The sequence below is a fragment of the Aspergillus aculeatinus genome (genome assembly GCF_003184765.1).
Source record: "Aspergillus aculeatinus CBS 121060 unplaced genomic scaffold BO66scaffold_30, whole genome shotgun sequence".
In the NCBI taxonomy this organism is placed as follows: domain Eukaryota; kingdom Fungi; phylum Ascomycota; class Eurotiomycetes; order Eurotiales; family Aspergillaceae; genus Aspergillus; species Aspergillus aculeatinus.
Genome location: NW_020291499.1, coordinates 61,307 through 78,025, shown reverse-complemented (window position 1 = coordinate 78,025; position 16,719 = coordinate 61,307). Strand labels below are relative to the sequence as shown.

General features: G+C 53.9%; 6 protein-coding genes and 1 non-coding gene across 7 annotated transcripts; 5 read left to right on the top strand and 2 right to left on the bottom strand.

Annotated features, from left to right (window-relative positions):
* The first annotated feature begins 35 nt into the window (after positions 1-35).
* BO66DRAFT_392587 (uncharacterized protein) lies at positions 36-2,186 on the top strand. Its single transcript, XM_025647555.1, has one exon. It carries the CDS (start codon positions 214-216, stop codon positions 1,726-1,728), a length of 1,515 nt encoding a protein of 504 aa, XP_025502890.1. The 5' UTR covers positions 36-213; the 3' UTR covers positions 1,729-2,186.
* Positions 2,187-2,575: 389 nt separating this feature from the next.
* BO66DRAFT_376095 (threonine/serine exporter family protein) lies at positions 2,576-5,166 on the bottom strand (the record flags this gene model as incomplete). Its single annotated transcript, XM_025645682.1, has 1 exon — positions 2,576-5,166. The coding sequence occupies one exon, from the start codon at positions 5,164-5,166 to the stop codon at positions 2,764-2,766; it is 2,403 nt and encodes an 800-aa protein (XP_025502889.1). The 3' UTR covers positions 2,576-2,763.
* A 1,173-nt stretch (positions 5,167-6,339) lies between these two features.
* On the top strand, positions 6,340-8,782 carry BO66DRAFT_376092 (transcription factor domain-containing protein; the record flags this gene model as incomplete). The annotated part of the gene is made up of 4 exons (XM_025645681.1): positions 6,340-6,430; positions 6,502-6,556; positions 6,625-6,758; positions 6,825-8,782. The coding sequence occupies 4 exons, from the start codon at positions 6,343-6,345 to the stop codon at positions 8,780-8,782; spliced, it is 2,235 nt and encodes a 744-aa protein (XP_025502888.1).
* Positions 8,783-9,418: 636 nt separating this feature from the next.
* Positions 9,419-12,003, top strand: BO66DRAFT_454076 (allantoate permease; the record flags this gene model as incomplete). Its single annotated transcript, XM_025652006.1, has 10 exons — positions 9,419-9,709; positions 9,783-9,876; positions 9,926-10,125; positions 10,175-10,248; positions 10,299-10,397; positions 10,451-10,623; positions 10,697-10,860; positions 10,919-11,222; positions 11,362-11,552; positions 11,634-12,003. 10 exons carry the CDS (start codon positions 9,419-9,421, stop codon positions 11,703-11,705), a joined length of 1,662 nt encoding a protein of 553 aa, XP_025502887.1. The 3' UTR covers positions 11,706-12,003.
* A 125-nt stretch (positions 12,004-12,128) lies between these two features.
* Positions 12,129-12,200, top strand: BO66DRAFT_t199. The gene has a single exon. It is a non-coding gene; the product is annotated as a tRNA-Cys (tRNA).
* A 74-nt stretch (positions 12,201-12,274) lies between these two features.
* Positions 12,275-14,276, bottom strand: BO66DRAFT_114639 (putative feruloyl esterase). The gene has a single exon (XM_025641848.1). It carries the CDS (start codon positions 14,022-14,024, stop codon positions 12,372-12,374), a length of 1,653 nt encoding a protein of 550 aa, XP_025502886.1. The 5' UTR covers positions 14,025-14,276; the 3' UTR covers positions 12,275-12,371.
* A 986-nt stretch (positions 14,277-15,262) lies between these two features.
* Positions 15,263-16,423, top strand: BO66DRAFT_325176 (glycoside hydrolase family 28 protein; the record flags this gene model as incomplete). The annotated part of the gene is made up of 2 exons (XM_025643861.1): positions 15,263-15,493; positions 15,545-16,423. The coding sequence occupies 2 exons, from the start codon at positions 15,263-15,265 to the stop codon at positions 16,421-16,423; spliced, it is 1,110 nt and encodes a 369-aa protein (XP_025502885.1).
* Between the last annotated feature and the right edge of the window lie 296 nt (positions 16,424-16,719).

The window sequence follows — 16,719 nt, the reverse complement described above, 5'->3', positions numbered from 1 at the left end:
TTCGTCTTCCTTCTTTCTCTCCTCTTTCCCGTCCAGCTTCTTCATTCCCCCGACCACCCACATCTCCTATAATTTCCCCCTTCTTCTATATGCCATCCCTGGCGTCCTCTCTCTCTTATTCCCCTTCCCTCCTTCCCCTCTCCCTCTCTCTCCAGGGCTGTTCCTCCACCGCCGGCTGGAGGGGCTCCGTCTCCTCAGGTCTCGCTGCCCCCGATGCGCCCCTCGCAGGACACCCTCCCCCCGATCGTCTCCGATAAGGTCCTGCATCACGAAGAGCATGAGACGGGCTCTCTACCTCCAGCCTCGGTCACCCTCTTACGGCAACGACGAAAACTTCACGTTATCAATCCATTGTGGTACCGCAACAGTCTGCTGGCGAGCGTGGGGTTCCTAGAGTTCGCCAATGCGGGTGACTTTGCCGCTAATGTGTGGAACGATGTCCCCGTCCCGTTATACGCGATTATCTTCATGGCGATCGGAGGCCCTCTCGCACTGTTGATCAGCGGGTTTGCCGTCCGCGACAGTGTGCTCAGCTGGCAGAACGTCCGGATCCTCCAACGAGAGCGCACGTACCTCAAATCCCTACAGGCCCAGCACCTCGAATGTCCCGCACCGGATGCCACCACACTCCGTTTCATCGACCGCCGCCTGGGGGTCAGCCACCGCGAACTGGGCACCGAACTGGTCGATCGCATCGTCATGGACGTGTTCCTCGGAATCGGCGGCCTTCTGGTCGGCACGGGCACGATTATGGCCATCTGGGGTTCCGACCGACACGTATACTTCATCAGCAACCTGCTCTCGGGGTACGTCGGCAACTCCTTCGCGGCCATCTACGGCATCATCAATGCCATCTGGTCCGCCTATCTGGTCTGGCGCTTTCACAGCTACGAGCGCGCGTGCTCCCGGTCGGGGGCCATGCTCGCCCCGTTCCGCGACCGACTCCAGCGTCGCTTCCAATGCTTCAAGTGGCACGCCGTCGCGTCCGGGTGGACCGGCCTCATCGCCGGTGGCGCCTCGATGATGACCTCCCGTCTCTGGGAGGGCTACGTTGTCCTCATCCCGTGCATGCTGTTGGAGGTAGCCTGCAACCGCTTCTGGCGCGGTCAACTCGGCTACGACCGTCCTGTCGTCGCCCCCGACTCCCCCCTCCACCGGGGCATCCTAGTCCCCGAGTCTCCCTACAACCCCGCCAGCAGCAGCAACAGCAACAGCAGCAGTCCGCAACTGGGTTACCCCAAGCCGACAATCCCAGTTCCCGACGACAAAACCGAACAGGGCCCCACCCTCAACCCCGACGAAGAGGAAAAAGAAGAAGATCGCCTACTCCTCGACGCCCTCTCCTCCGTAATCAGCCTTCAAACCGCCCTTATGCCGGTCCTCCCCTCCACCCTCGTCCTGGAAGACGTAGACTGGACCTCCCTCGACTCCCTCCTGCTCTTCATCGTCAACAACCACCTGTTCGACTGCCTCTGCGACTGGCTCGCCACCAACTCCACCGTCCCCAAGGACTTCCGTCACCGCGTCTTCCGGTTAGCGACCAACCCATCCTTCTCGGAGATCACCGTCACGTTGACCGATCTCCGCCATCTGAGCGACGTAGAAGATCGACCCCGCATGCTGGAAATGTGTCAACTCTTCTTGCAGACCGAAGCCCGGCAGGTGATGATCGCTCGCGAACGCTATCTCCTTGAGATGGTGGGTTATACGATTTGGAAGAACAATTGACCCCTTTTCCTTCTTGGTTCTTTTCGCCATTGGGACAGAATCCGAATATGCAATCAAAATCACCCATAGACTGGGTGTGTGTCGTCTTTCTGCTTGTCCATTTGTATAGAAAATCAGCGGAAGCGAAAACTTGCTTGTCGTTTTGTGCTTGTTGAGCATAGCATATATATTCGTGTGTGCATTGTGTTTTCGCATGAGCGATGATGAGATAATGCGACGTGATGTGATGTGACGTGTTGCGATGCTGGGTTTGGCTAGCTTTGGGCTCGAATTGTGGATCGTGAAGTCAAAGTGAAGTCTGGGACTTTTAGTTAATGATCTGTTTCATCTCGAGTTGAGTCGAGTCGAGTGAGGAAGGAAGGAAGGGTGCCGGTTCACTTACTTTCTTTCGGTGGGATGTCTTGGTTGATGTGCTTGCTTGAGCGTGAGCGTAACATTGGCATGAGCATGAGCATGAGCGAGACTTGGTTCTGATTCTTTTTATATAGATTGAGCTATAATGTGTATCTTGATCGGTACTAAGGTCTTCTTCTACTTGGTTAATCCCTTTTCATGGGGAAGGCGTAGGATCCTGGGTAAAGCGAATTTGCGTGGGGTTAAGGAGGGAATTCCAGCCCCGGGGGCGGAGGTGGAGGTTGGGGTGGGGGTGGAGTATGCTACTACTACTCATACATAGCAGGATTGCTTGGAGTTTTGGGACATACCATCAGTCTGGATTGTATGCGGTTGAGCCTGGAGGTGTAAGTTGCTCTACTGTACGTAATCTGATCTGACCTCCCAGTGAGTGTCATTGAGACCTCTTGTATTCCTCTTTTGGCGGCGTTGTATAATTACTATACTTTGTGTTGCAGGATGCAGTCTTGATTGGGATACGGATTGTGATAGCCCAGCTGGAGGTGTTATCACTTCTTTCTGTCTGACTTCCTGTTCTGGTGGATCTCATGGATATGTCCGAAATTCACCAATGTAAGCTTACGATTCGATAGTTCATAAAACAGCAACCAGTGCCATCCCCAGAACCTGAGCTCCTCCTGCCTAAAAGCTAAACAGCCCACTGCGCCGCTTTCCAAACGGATACACCACCAACGCGGCGACGAACAACCCGACCGTGATGCCGATCGCGACCTGAATCATTCCGAACCCCAAAATGTTCGAGGATTGAGAATTCTGCGATGACGAGGTGGTGGTAGTATGGTTCTTGGTGACGTTGGAGCGGATCTGGTCGGCCGTGTCGACGCCGGTGATGAGACTACCGGTGGCGGCGAGACCGGAGGGGACCAGCACGAAGATGGCCGGGAGGACGGCGGCGGCGGCGTGGCCGTGCCAGAGGCGGCTGTAGAGGTTGCCGATGACGCCGACGACGAAGGCGCCGACAGTGTTGGCGACCTGCGAGTTGTTGCCCAGGCGCGCGGAGACGAAGTAGTTGGTGACGTAGCCGGCCATGGAGATGGTGGTCATCACGGGGGCCTGCTTCCATTTGCCCTGGTTGACCACGAGGAGGCACAGCGAGAAGAGCGCGACGAAGGGGAAGCGCTGGAGGTACGGGTTCCTGAAGGCGCCGGCCGAGGGGCAGCTGAGGCTGGAGGTCGCCGTCTTGTCGATTAGCCCGTAGATCGTCGTGCCAACGGTGACGCCGTAGCCCAGGAAGAGCGAGTAGATGATCGCGTAGACCATCCGGATGGACCCGGCGACGATCTGGTGCGATTGCAGCTCCAGACTACTGCACAGCACCGTGTAGCCGGGGAGGATGAGCGCGATCGAGGACTGCGCGATGGCCGAGAAGCAGAAGAGCCGGCCCGCACCGTGCGGGCGATGGATGCTGCCGAAGGCTCGCGCCAGGAAGGAGGTCAGCACCGCGGCCGTCACTTCGAAGACGTTGTTGTAGAGCACCGAGCGGGGCGCGATCACATGTTGCATGACCCCGAGCAGGCAGCCGTTGAAGAAGATGATGGGCATGTCGATGGGCCGCGCGCTGAATGCGAACGGTCCCACCATGGCCGTGGCGAGCCCGTACACAAACACGATGATCCATTTGTTGAACCGCGGCTTCTTGGTCATGAGCTCCTCCAGTTCGCCGGTGGCCTCTTCGATGCCGATCACGTCGTGAATGACGTTCTTATACACGTTGTGCGTGTCGGAGAGACGGCCTAGGTTCACGCCTTGCACCACGCGAACGAGCTTCACTTCCGTCGTTCGGGTGCTGGGGTCATCGAAGGCCATGATCATGCATCCCGGGACGTACAGGTACTGGCTCTCGATCTCCAGCACTTTCGAGGTCATCAGCATGTATTCTTCCAAGCGATGAGTCGGGGCCCCGAACATCATCAGCGCCTTGCACAGCTGCATGATATACCGCTGTCGTGCGATTATCTCGGCGATGCGGAGAGTCACCTGGATCTCATCTTCCAGTCGGAAGCTGCGCCGCCGAGAATGCTTGTCGCGGCGCCTTGAGGCCACGCCGAGAAGCTGGTTCGAGATCGGGGTGCTGGCGCCACTATGACTGGCGGCCCCAACCAAGGTGGACGTGGACATGTTGGGCGGCTTCTTGTACCATCGCGGCTTTCCCTTGCGAGGAGTGGTCGTCCCTGGGGTGCTTCCACCGAACGGAGTCCACATCCCCGAGGGCATGTTGAGTCCCCGAGTCGATTTGTGGATCTGATCCAGACCCCCGCTGAGGCGTAGCAGGTGCGACAATATCCCGCCGGTTGGTTGGCTCTCAGTGCCTGTTGCTCCACCAAGTTCGTCTGTATCATCTGGAGGCATGTCGATTGCATGATGCAAGGCTGACTCGCGGCGAGTGCTCCGGCGACGCCCGGTATCGTCGTGCGTCAAGCCTCGGATGATGCGGTGCGCTTCCGAACTACATGTAATCTGATCCTTGACCTCTGCCTCTTGATTGATTTGCACATCCGTGCTGCGACGACGGTAGTCGATCGGTTGCAGGTCATCCTCGCCTTCTGTTGGGCGACCCAGGCGAGCAGCCCAGTAGGCGGTCTTCTGTTTGACCGTATCCCGAAAAGCTCTGAGGCGTGTCTTCTTTGATCGCTTTTCTGCTGTGTTGGATTCACGAGATGGTGATCCCTCAAGGTCCTCCGGTTCCCATCTATAACCAGCTGCAGCCCGTGTATTCCGTCTCCGAGGTGCTTCTGTGATGTCTATGGATGGATATGCTGACGAGCGACGCCGTAGATTAGATGATGGCTGGCTTAGGGGGCCGACCCCGGGCTGCCAGCCTCCGTACGAGAACGTTCTATCTGCCCCGAAGTGAACGCGATGAACCTGCGCAGAATGCGGGCTGCCCGGGGAAGTGTCACTGTCTGAGCTTGCATTGCGCTGGTCGTCGGGGTCCGAATGAATTTCATCCTGATGCTGCACGCTGTGATAGCTGATTGGGGAAGAGGAGCCACTTGACTCGCTACTTGATCTCTTTTCCGACATGGTGGTTGCTAATCTGTAGTTTAGGTTTATTGCGTTAGTATCAGCCAGTTAAGGTCATGGAACTTCGATAGATGGAGTGAGGATTCACCAGACAGTGCTTGAACAATCAGGGAGCCGACTCCCTGCACAAAGCACAAGTCTTCGTTGAAGGAGCAGTCATCTCATTAATTTTGCAAGACTAGGTATGCTAAGTGAAAACCTCAGTGAGAACATCTGGCGGCTGAAAGAACAGCATGATAAAGGGATTGTCCCACGAGACATGATCATCTTGCATAGAGACTCATAATGAGACGCAAATGCCTAGGACCGTCTTAGAGTGCAGGACAACGCTTTACCGATACGGCAAACGTCATGCGCACCAAAGTGTTGCTGGCATTTGTCCGGGTAGAAGGCGCGAAGGTAAATGCAACCTTATCCGGAGTCGATGACGCATTTCGATTCCAACAACTTCTCGGCATCAGTTGGCAACAGTGGGGCCGACCTCAGGTTCGAAGGGTGGGTAAGTACATCTCATTCGCTCAAGGTGAGCTCAGAACAATGTAATAAGGGGGATCTGTAGCATGCCAGACCTGTTATTCTTTACTGCCTGAGGCAGAAGGTAGCCTTCAGACTAATCTAGAACTTCATACACACAGATTCACCGGCGGCGAAATAGCATGCAAGAAGTCAAAAAGGATCTAGAATGTCACCAACCTTTGAAAGCTTGCGAAATTCCGATGTATGCTAAGAGATACACCGACCGAAAATCTTTTGCGAAAAGTATGTACTGTAGGCAGTAACCGAAACGATTATCCACATCAGGGAAGTCAAACTCGGCCTGAGCACTGTCACTCGCGTTTTGGAAAGAGATGGCTGTGACGATCTCTCTGCATACTGTGGGGCAGATTCTATACTATGGCTTGAATGAGGAGATAATTCATGAGTCAAAGAAATGCCAAAGTTGTTTAGATATGGCTATGGATGAATTAACGACACAAAAACGTGGGGAAGATAGAGGCGGATGACTAATTATTGCCTGGTCGGTCAACCCCGCCGATTGGCCGGAGACCTCTGGCGCCGGCACCACCTCCAGTTCCACAACACGGCGTGTTCTGGACTCTGTTGGCAACTTCTCCACGATTTAACTCTTGTAATCTACTTGCAATTCTACTACGCGCAATACTCATCTCCCCTGTGATGGGCTCTCCTACCAAACCATACCAATGCCAGCGATGCCCCAGGACATTTGCTCGCCTAGAGCATCTTCAGCGTCATGATCGCTCACGTATAGACCCTCTTCTATCATTCATTCCATCATGATCTGAGATGACAAATCCAATTGACCCCGAGGCGCAGATACAAAAGAGAAGCCGTACATATGCACCAAATGCCCCAAGTCATTTACCCGCAAGTCAGTTACAACCGGTTCTCTTCGATACTCTTCGTTTTGACTTGAGAATCTCGCTAATACCTTAGTAGAGACCTATTGGCGCGTCACGAACGCCTGGCTCACAGCAGCCCGGCCCTGGATGCTACACCAACAAGCTCACCGCAGCCTGCTTCTCCTCAGGTTTTCGACGGACTTAATGTTCTGGCATCAGCAGTGGCTGGTCGTCCGCTTTCGCCAACTCCTCGGCAGGGTCAGCCGATAACTACTGCTTCCCCGGCATCCTTCCCAGTGCCGTTAGCGGACACGGTTCCAGGGCATACGGTCGCAAACTCCCAAACGGCGGCAGCAGCGCCTCCTGAAGCTCCTGGGTTTACCGAACCTTTTACCAGCTATGGCCAGTCTATCTCCCATGATGGGGATGACTTCACCACTTTCCTAGATAGCATTCCGCTTCCAAGTCACCCTTACTCACCCACTTACCAACCACTTCCTCTCTTCCCTGCCTTCCATTTTGACCCAGCAACTTCGGAATACGGTCACACCGTTGCGAAGGACAAGTCAGTCAATGACATTGGCTCACCTTCCACACCTGTATTGCCTCGACATGGAACGCAGTTGCCATCACTCCAACCGGACAGGACTCAGGCACCCTATAAGGCTCGTGAGCCTAGTAGCCAAATATCGATAACGACGCAGTGCAGGGACCGCATTATTGCGACTCTGACAGACTATGCCAACGTCGTCCATGAACCGTTTGTCCCGTCGCGACACGCCTTATCCCGCTGTCTTGGTGGGTATATGAATGGTTTTCATGACCACTATCCATTTTTGCACATCGCCACGCTGGACACGGATGCGACTCCCGTGCATCTGCTTCTCTCTATGGCTGCTTTAGGAGCCCAGTACTGCCGCGAGCCTGACACGAGCTTGGAACTATTTAAGGTTGCAAAGGCCGTCACTCTTGAGCATGTTCGGAGAGAATTCCAGTGGGGTTGCTCCACTCACCAAGTGGCAAATCATGTCGACAAGGGGGTCAGAGATCAGGATATCATCGAAACCATTCAGGCATTTCTCATATTGATGTCCGTTTCATGCTGGTTTGAGCGCGATCCCCCACATCACGAGGCTCTTTACATGCGAAGCGTCATGGAAACTCTTCTCCGACAGGGGGGATTAAACGAGCTGCCGGCACAGGATGGGACTTGGGAGAGCTGGATCCGCAACGAATGTGTCAAGAGGACGAAGCTGATCGTCTTTTGTTTTTTCAGCGTGCATACTATTGTGTTTGACATACCGCCGCTGATCTTGACTGAAGAGCTCACTCTTGACTTGCCTTGCACAGAAAAAGAATGGAATGCGACGAGTGCGAGCCAGTGGCTTATGGAGAGAAGCCAAAGCCGCGGGGAGCCTAAGCTACAAGCTGCCTTGAATGCACTTTTTCCACAATCATCTGGAGCCAAAGGTCGCCTGGAAAGCTTCTCCTCAATGGGCGGCTATGTACTGATCCATGCAATGATTCAAAACATTTGGTTGATGCAAAAAGCCAGTCGCCTCCCCGTCTCCAGTGGAGGCTTCTTATCACCAGCAGTGATCAATTCTCTAGAACAGGCGTTAGAAAACTGGTGTCAGTGCTGGGAACACAACCAGGAATCCTCCATTGATCCTTTCAACCCTCACGGTCCGCTTTCTTTCACCTCGACAGCTCTCCTCCGTCTAGCATATATCCGTCTCAATGCCGATTTCAGCTCCGCGCGACGATTACAAACCTGGAACCCGGATGAGATAGCCCGTTCTTTGAAGGATGAGTTATGTGTGCAACGGAGCGATAGACTTACTCGCGCCGCATTACATTGTGCTCATGCGCTCAGCACACCCATCAAACTGGGCATAAACTATGTGGCGCACACTCTTGTCGTGTCCTGGTCCAATCAGTACGCCTTGTGCTCGCTTGAATGTGCCGTTCTACTGGCCAAGTGGCTAGAGGTGGCGACGGTCTCAAATCCAGAGCCGAGTCTGACTGAACAAGAGAGCAAGCTGCTTGAATTTGTTTTAGAGATGGTCATGGAAGTCCAGCACGGGGTTTCCCGCGATTGGCTCCTGTCGAATAACACAAGACTAAGTGCAACTGTGACAAGGCTCTGGGCGAGGTTGTTTACAGGAGATTATATATGGCAGCTGGTCAACCTAATAGGTCGCTCTCTCAATCGATACGCCGAGATACTGGAACCCACAAATGGCCCGGTGTGAACCAGCTGGATTGTCATCATATACATAGATTTTAGATTAGAAGATACCCCAATTTAGAGAAATCCCATCAGTCCAGGCGCTGTGTGAGGTAGCCATTGCGTTTTTCGTCGCTGTGGAATTGAGATGGGCAAGCAAGGGCAGCCCCTCAAAATGACGCCATCCTCACCCTGAAGGCATCACCGCTACACTATCTTCGCTCCCTCATGCCGCACCAACAACTTGGCAAAGACGAAGAAGCGGGGAGTGTTGCCTCGAGGTGAACCCTGCTGTGGATGCCGATGTCTGGACAAATCCCGTTGAAGTACGCTTATCTATCCCCCCTTGACAATCCGAACTAGGGATTGCGAGCTCACGGCGAGATACATACACTGAGGGCTTTGGTGTACTCTATCAGGGCGACTTTGCTTTCTATAGCATGCTTTCTATCATTGCATCTGGCTCTATCGCCGAAGAGCGGCGATAAATGTTCTCGATCAACCAGTGGCACTATACGCGACCAGCTTGGCAATGGCGTGCTAGAAAGCTCGACAGTTCAAATTGGAGACAAGCTGCCTCTCATGAGGTATCGCGGATCTTGATACTGGACCTCGTACAATTGTCACTCTGTACTTCCTTAGAGACTTGCCTTGGCGCCACATGGCTAAATCAAGCGACATCGACCAACAGTCCGTTGGTCCACACCCAACGAGTCACTCAGCCGTACAAGACTCGGTCGGAAGCAAAGATGGCGTCTATGTCCAGACGCAGCAGTTCAACGATAGCGCTTCCAACTCACAGGGACACAATCCGTTCGCGGACCCAGAGGTCGCGGAGCGCTACGCTATGATCTACGAGAAGGCGCAGTACGAGTGTCGACACGTCTTTGATCCGACCCTCACATGGACCCCGGAGGAAGAGAAAGCGTTGGTTCGCAAGCTGGACTGGCGTGTGTGTCTGTGGGCTGTATGTCAACTCCTGTTCTTGTTTGCTTGCATAACTTGCTCACTGACTGGGTGTTTAGTGTGTGATGTTCTTTGGTCTTCAGGTTGACAGAGGCAACCTCGTCCAAGCGGTGTCAGATAATTTGCTGAATGACCTTGGGTTGACGACTGATGGTAAGACAGCCAGTCATCTTGCATTGTGGGCTGGAGCTAAAATGACTAGACTACAACACTGGTAACACTATCTTTCTCGTCTCGTTTCTGCTTGCAGAGTTGCCATCGCAGTTGTTGTCCAAGAAGATGGGCCCGGATCGGTGGATCCCGATGCAGATGACCCTCTGGTCTATCGTTGCAGCAGCCCAGGCTGGCTTGACTGGAAAGCGGACTTTCTATGCTACGAGAGCGCTTCTGGGAATTCTCGAGGTAACTGAATCTTTTGGGAGGTTGCTTCCTTGCTCTAACCTCTCAATAGGGTGGTTTTATTCCTGATATTGTTCTGTGGTTGTCGTACTTCTATACCAGCAGAGAACTCCCGACTCGTTTAAGGTGATCATACTTCGCTGGGCTCGCGACATATATACTCATCTTTCCCTTAGTATCTTCTGGACTGCTCTTTCAACCACTACCATTATCACCTCATTCATTGCATTCGGAGTTCTCCATATGCGGGGCATCCAAGGCATGGCCGGCTGGAGGTGAGTAGATGCTTCTTGAGCCTCGTAGGCGTGCACTAACGCATGGTATCCAGGTGGCTTTTTCTTATCGAAGGGCTGATCACACTCCTCGTCGGGCTGGCCTCATTCTTCCGCATGCCTGCCTCTGCCGTCGACACAAAGAAGTGGTTCCGGCCCAAGGGATGGTTCACGGATCGGGAAGTCAGCATCGTGGTTAACCGGGTCCTTCGAGACGACCCTTCCAAAGGTCAGCATTTGCATCTCTGCTTCCTCTTGGAACATTCTCTCTCCGACCCATGAGGCTCACACCACATCACCAGGGGACATGCATAATCGGCAGCCCATCACCCCTCGCCGTCTCTGGAACTCCCTGCGCGACTACGACCTCTGGCCCATCTACATCCTCGGCCTGATCGTCTACATTCCCCAAACACCCGTTTCGGCCTACATAACGCTCACACTTAAGAGTGTCGGCTTCAGTACGGTGAGTCGCGAACCCCTCGTCAGCTTCAGCACGATAAACTAACATTGACATCAAACAGTTCACCACGAACCTCCTCACCATCCCTTCCAGCGTCGGCCACATCATCACCCTCCTCCTCCTAACCCGCCTGAGCGAATATCTCAACGAACGCACCTTCGTCGCCATGCTCCAAAGCATCTGGACCCTACCCTGCGTCATCGCCCTGCGCTTCTGGTCCGGCACCATGACCAACGCATGGGGCACCTTCGGCCTCGTAACGACGCTGCTGTGCTACCCGTACTGCCACGCGATTCTGGTCGGGTGGACCTCGAAGAACTCAAACAACGTGGGCACGCGCACGATCTCCTCGGCGCTGTACAACAGTGAGCTGCCCCTTACCCCTACCACCCTTCCCAATAGCAAAGTTCTGGAGTGATTCATCTTCATACGATGAGAACCAACCCACCCTCGCAAGCCCCTGTGAACCCAAGTGCTAACGCTGACACCCCCTGCTACATCCAGTGTTCGTCCAAGTCGGCGCCATCATCGGGAACAACATCTACCGTACAGACGACAAACCCAAGTACCGTCGGGGAAACTCCGTGCTTCTGGGCATCAACGTCCTCGCGATCGTGCTGTTCTTGCTTACGAAGGTCTACTATATTTTGCGGAACAAGCATAGGGACAAGGTTTGGAATGCTATGACGGAGGAGGTGGGTTTTTCTTGTTACTCTACTCCTACTGCCCACAGCATTCGATACGGTTACTGATAGTCCCTCTTTTCTATCGTGCAGCAACGGCAGCATTATATCAATACCACGACGGAAACCGGGAGCAAGCGCTTGGATTTCCGATTTGCGCATTGATCTTCGCTACGGCCTAGTGTCTGTCAATTGTGGATTGTGTATGTGTTCGGTCAGACTCAGATAGGTGTGCGATGATGAGCTACCTTGTCGGTACTGTGACTGCAAATGCCAACGGATACATCGGGATTGCGAGTGTTCGACACGAAATGCGGATATATATTAGCGACTTTGCGGCTGTTGTGCGAAAGAAAGGATTAGAATCAACCATGCCAGAATATCCTATTCTCATCAAGCCAGGTTGTAGCCCACAGTTACCCGACGGGCTCCTAGAGGAAAAGATCCAGGAATTGAGAGATTTGGGGGCGGTCATATGTTATGGCTGGATGATGCCAAATAGTTGAGGAAAGAAATGATGATGGCTTGAAGATGTTCGATTATATCACCCGAGTATCAGCTGTGCTATTTGATGACGTATCATCAAATGGGTCGGTAGCTCAGTGGTAGAGCGTAGGATTGCAGATCCCGAGGTCACGCGTTCGATCCGCGTTCGGCCCTCTCTTTTTTTTGCTTTTTGTCTTTCCATCAAACACCACAACGCCCAAGTCACCAAGGAGCCTACATTGAATTTCTGTAGTTAGGCTACCATATTGTACATCATCCCCATCTACCACAACACCTGCCTCCTAAAAGTCTATATTAACCTACCTATTATACTTTACCCACGTTCTATGCCCAAACGACCGTCTTAACATCGTCCCAACCCCATTCAACATGCAAAGGCCAGCTCGTCTGACCCATTGATCCCCAACAGCCAAAACCTTCAGGCTTATCAGGATCTCCACCCAGGTAGGTGACTACCAACGGGTATGGACACACAATCCTCGACAGACTCCCATCTTCCGATACAGCAGGAAGGCTATCCGGAGCCATTCCCATCTCCACCCATGTTGTCAGTGCTGCCATCATGGCCGAAGGAGCAGGGCCCGGCCCTGAGCCACAGTGGCCTACCCCCGGAGCCTCGAAATACCGGTAGAAATCCCTGACCGCAGGATCACGCTCTGCCACGGCCGCATAGTAGGCCTTGGACCCACCGGGAGCTATTTTCTCGTCGTTCAGCCCATGCCAGTGAATGATCTTACCTCCGCGCTTCTTGAACTCGTGAAGGTCAGGAAAGTCGGCGCTGATTATGGACCGATAGCCGGCGACCGAGAGACGAAACAAGCCTTCAAACTCTGGATATGTCAACTTCAACTGATATAGATCTAGATCTGGGTCCTGCGCGAGGAACAGCGACAGCCAGTCGATCACAACGCGATAGAGCGTAGGGCTGCAACTATGATTGTGGACCGCTTCTGATGAAGAGCACTCGGTGCCATGCCACAACGAACCTCGTGAAAAGCCATGCCACAAAGGCACACCATACTGATCGCGCATGCCCTGCCACATCTTCTGGGCCAGAATGACCACATCAAGCGTAATCTCAACGTCGACTCCATCACCGCAGTCGACATGCTTGCCGACAAGGAGAAGCGCATTGAAGTCACAAAGGTCTGGCTCGGTAATGATTCCATCGATGACTCCATCGCGATCGTCGCAGGCCTTGATGACCTCCGCAGCAATAGCGTTCATCACGCAGGGAGATGGATGGATGTTCAGCAGACGCATCGCAAAGTTGGACCAATAGCTCGCCGGCATCGAATGCGCCCAGCTGAGAGATGGAGAACCCGCTAAAACCCCATCAAAAGCATCGGGAAACCTCTGCGCGAGCACCATTCCCTGGCGGCCGCCCCCGGAGCATCCGTTCCAGTAGGAATGCTTCGGCACCTCTCCGTAGAATTGTTGGACCACGTCTTTCGCCAGAATAGCCATCTCGGACAGAGCGACGGAGGAGAAATCCAGCAGCCGGGCCACGTTCACATGCCCCGACTCGTCATCGAGCGCCCATTCGCGTGCCGACGGGGCGAATGCATTATGCCCCAAGTCGGAGCTAACTGCTGCATACCCCTCGGCCACGGCCATGGCCGTGGCACTGTCACCGCGGGTCCCCGCGAAATCGTCGCCACCGATGCCCTGCAGGCGCTTGTTCCAGCCCGAGAGAGGTAGCCACACCTTGATGTTAATCAAATCATCCCAACCGGGGTGGGTGTAAGTCAGGCTGACATTGCAGAAGGTCACGCTGACTCGACGATGCTTGATTGGATTGACTTGAAGTCCGTCAATCTCCATGTCGAACACGGGGAAGACCATGGACGCCACCACTTCGATACCCGGGAGAGAGGGTCGATGGATCTGGAGGGGCGAACACTCAGCTGCTGTGAGTGATGTGAACAAACTGACCTCGATGGCCAAGAGGGATAGGATGAAACTGAACCAATCCATGACTACTGATACTGTATACTCGTTGATAGTGATATCGATAGATGAATGTGATCAGCATCACTACCTGAGACTTCGCATCCTCATTACATGCTGCAGATTTCAACTTGTTTCCGGCAGGTGCGATCAAACGAAAAAAGGCAGTCTCACTGCGCCCGCCATCTCAGCTTCTACAACAACTTCTACAACATTCAAGCCCAGTGTGGTAAGCAGGGAGGATATCAATCATAATACTCAACAACGCCGGCAATACTCTAATTGCCAAGGTACAGAAACGGAAAATTCGCCGCACCGATTACGAAGCTAAACAAAGGGGTTTGACTCCGGGCCATCCGAAGCACGAAGACGAGATCGGCAACCCTCAGGCCTCTGCAGAAGCCTTCACTAAGAAAGAGCGACGTTTTGGATTCGTGGAAGATAATCCTCCTGGCTTCACTTGTCGCCAGAAAAACCGGCGCACAGTTTCCGGCGAGTTGCTTAGCCGCTTCTGGAGCGGAAGGAATGCCCTTAATATCGTCTGATATGAGCCAAGAAGTCGGAGATGATTCTTGGCAGTATGCAGGGGCAGCTCGCGTCGCTCACCATGACGAGGCCTACGTACTCATTGTACTCGAGACGAGCCTCTTGAGGCAAGAAGCAGGGTCTTTCCGACCGTTCCGCCCCAGGGTTGTTGGCCCGCTGAGCAATGATGATGCGCCGTGCCGCCACGACTGATGGATGCTTCGTTTCGTATCGTGCCATGCCCAGCAAAACAAGACTCGTCACACAAGACTAAGACTTGCTAAGCAAGTTGCCAAGCCGACTGGCTCGGACATCGGATGTTTGCACTGCATTTGAACCCCAAATTTGCCGAAGCAGTGCGGCATGGGATCGGCAGTCAGGGCCCACCGTGGAACCCGAGCTATTCTGTTTGAGACTTGATGACGACGATCATCATTGATTGGGATTCTCTGAGGCGTCGAGACGCCGACTGCCGAGCCAACGGACGGGTATGGTGAAACAGCGTGGATTCGAGGAGGTCCGTGGAGCGCCCGATAGCCGTTCGAGATTGATATCGGGCGGGACCTGTTATCGAGGACCTGGACCTATGAGTAGAAGCTGCCTTCACGGTATAAAAGCTTTACTTCTTTTCTTGCTCTGATCCTCTCAACAACCACGTTCTCTCCTTCGATTCTGTTGATCAGGCACTCATTCCTTCCTTTATTCTCTTTTTATCACGATTCTGTTGACCAGAATCCATCATGCATTCCTTCCAGCTTCTCGGCCTGGCCGCTGTCGGCTCCGTCGTCTCGGCCGCTCCTACTGCGTCTCGTGTCTCCGACCTTGTGAAGAAGTCCTCTTCTACCTGCACTTTCACCTCTGCCAGCGAGGCTAGCGAAAGCATCTCTTCGTGCTCCAACGTCGTCCTCAGCAACATCGAGGTGCCCGCCGGAGAGACCCTTGACCTGTCCGACGCCGCTGACGGTGCCACCGTAAGATTTTCTACAACAACCACTAGCTTTAGACTCAGCTAACGATACCAGATCACTTTTGAGGGTACCACCAGCTTCGGCTACGAGGAATGGGATGGTCCTCTTATCCGTTTCGGCGGCAAGCAGCTCACCATCACCCAGTCTGACGGTGCTGTCATTGACGGTGATGGCTCTCGCTGGTGGGACAGCGAGGGCACCAACGGTGGCAAGACCAAGCCCAAGTTCATGTACGTTCACGATGTCGAGGATTCGACCATCAAGGGCCTGCAGATCAAGAACACTCCGGTGCAGGCCATCAGTGTGCAGGCGACCAACGTCTACCTGACCGACATCACCATCGACAACTCCGACGGTGACGACAACGGTGGCCACAACACCGATGGATTCGACATTAGCGAGAGTACTGGCGTGTACATCAGCGGTGCTACCGTCAAGAACCAGGACGACTGCATCGCCATCAACTCCGGCGAGAACATCCTCTTCACCGGCGGCACCTGCTCCGGTGGCCACGGTCTGTCCATCGGCTCCGTGGGTGGCCGTGATGACAACACCGTCAAGAACGTGACCATCTCGGACTCGACCGTCACGGACTCGGCCAACGGTGTCCGCATCAAGACCATCTACGGCGACACCGGTGATGTCAGCGAGATCACCTACTCCAACATCCAGCTCTCCGGCATCACCGACTACGGAATTGTCATCGAGCAGGACTACGAGAACGGCAGCCCTACTGGTACCCCCTCCACTGGTGTCCCCATCACCGACGTGACCGTCGATGGTGTCACCGGCTCGATCGAGGATGACGCTGTCCAGGTCTACATCCTCTGCGGTGACGGCAGCTGCTCCGACTGGACCTGGTCCGGCGTTGACATCACCGGTGGTAAGACCAGCTCCGACTGCGAGAACGTTCCCTCCGGCGCTTCTTGCTAGAGGTAGACAGGGGCTGGTGTCCGAGCCGCTTCTTATTTCCGTTTACCAGGTTGCGGCACAGTACCAAATCAAGATGCCCGGCTTTCATCTGTTAACTCCGAATGTATAATACTTTTATCTTCATAGCCAATAAAGCTACACTACTGCCCAAGTCACACCTTAGGGCAAGATATTGCTGCCAGAGTAGTGGTAACTATCGCTCTTGTTTAAATACCCTTGAATTCGCCCTAAATCAGCCGCGACAAAACCAGACTCGACCAGCTATAATACCTCGGGTCAAGCGGAAGAGCAAGTCT

What these genes read in the sequence shown, in the direction of transcription:
- BO66DRAFT_392587 (XM_025647555.1), top strand. Translation starts at nt 214, where the DNA reads ATGCGCCCCTCGCAGGACACCCTCCCCCCGATCGTCTCCGATAAGGTC.
- BO66DRAFT_114639 (XM_025641848.1), bottom strand. Translation starts at nt 14,024, where the DNA reads ATGGATTGGTTCAGTTTCATCCTATCCCTCTTGGCCATCGAGGTCAGT.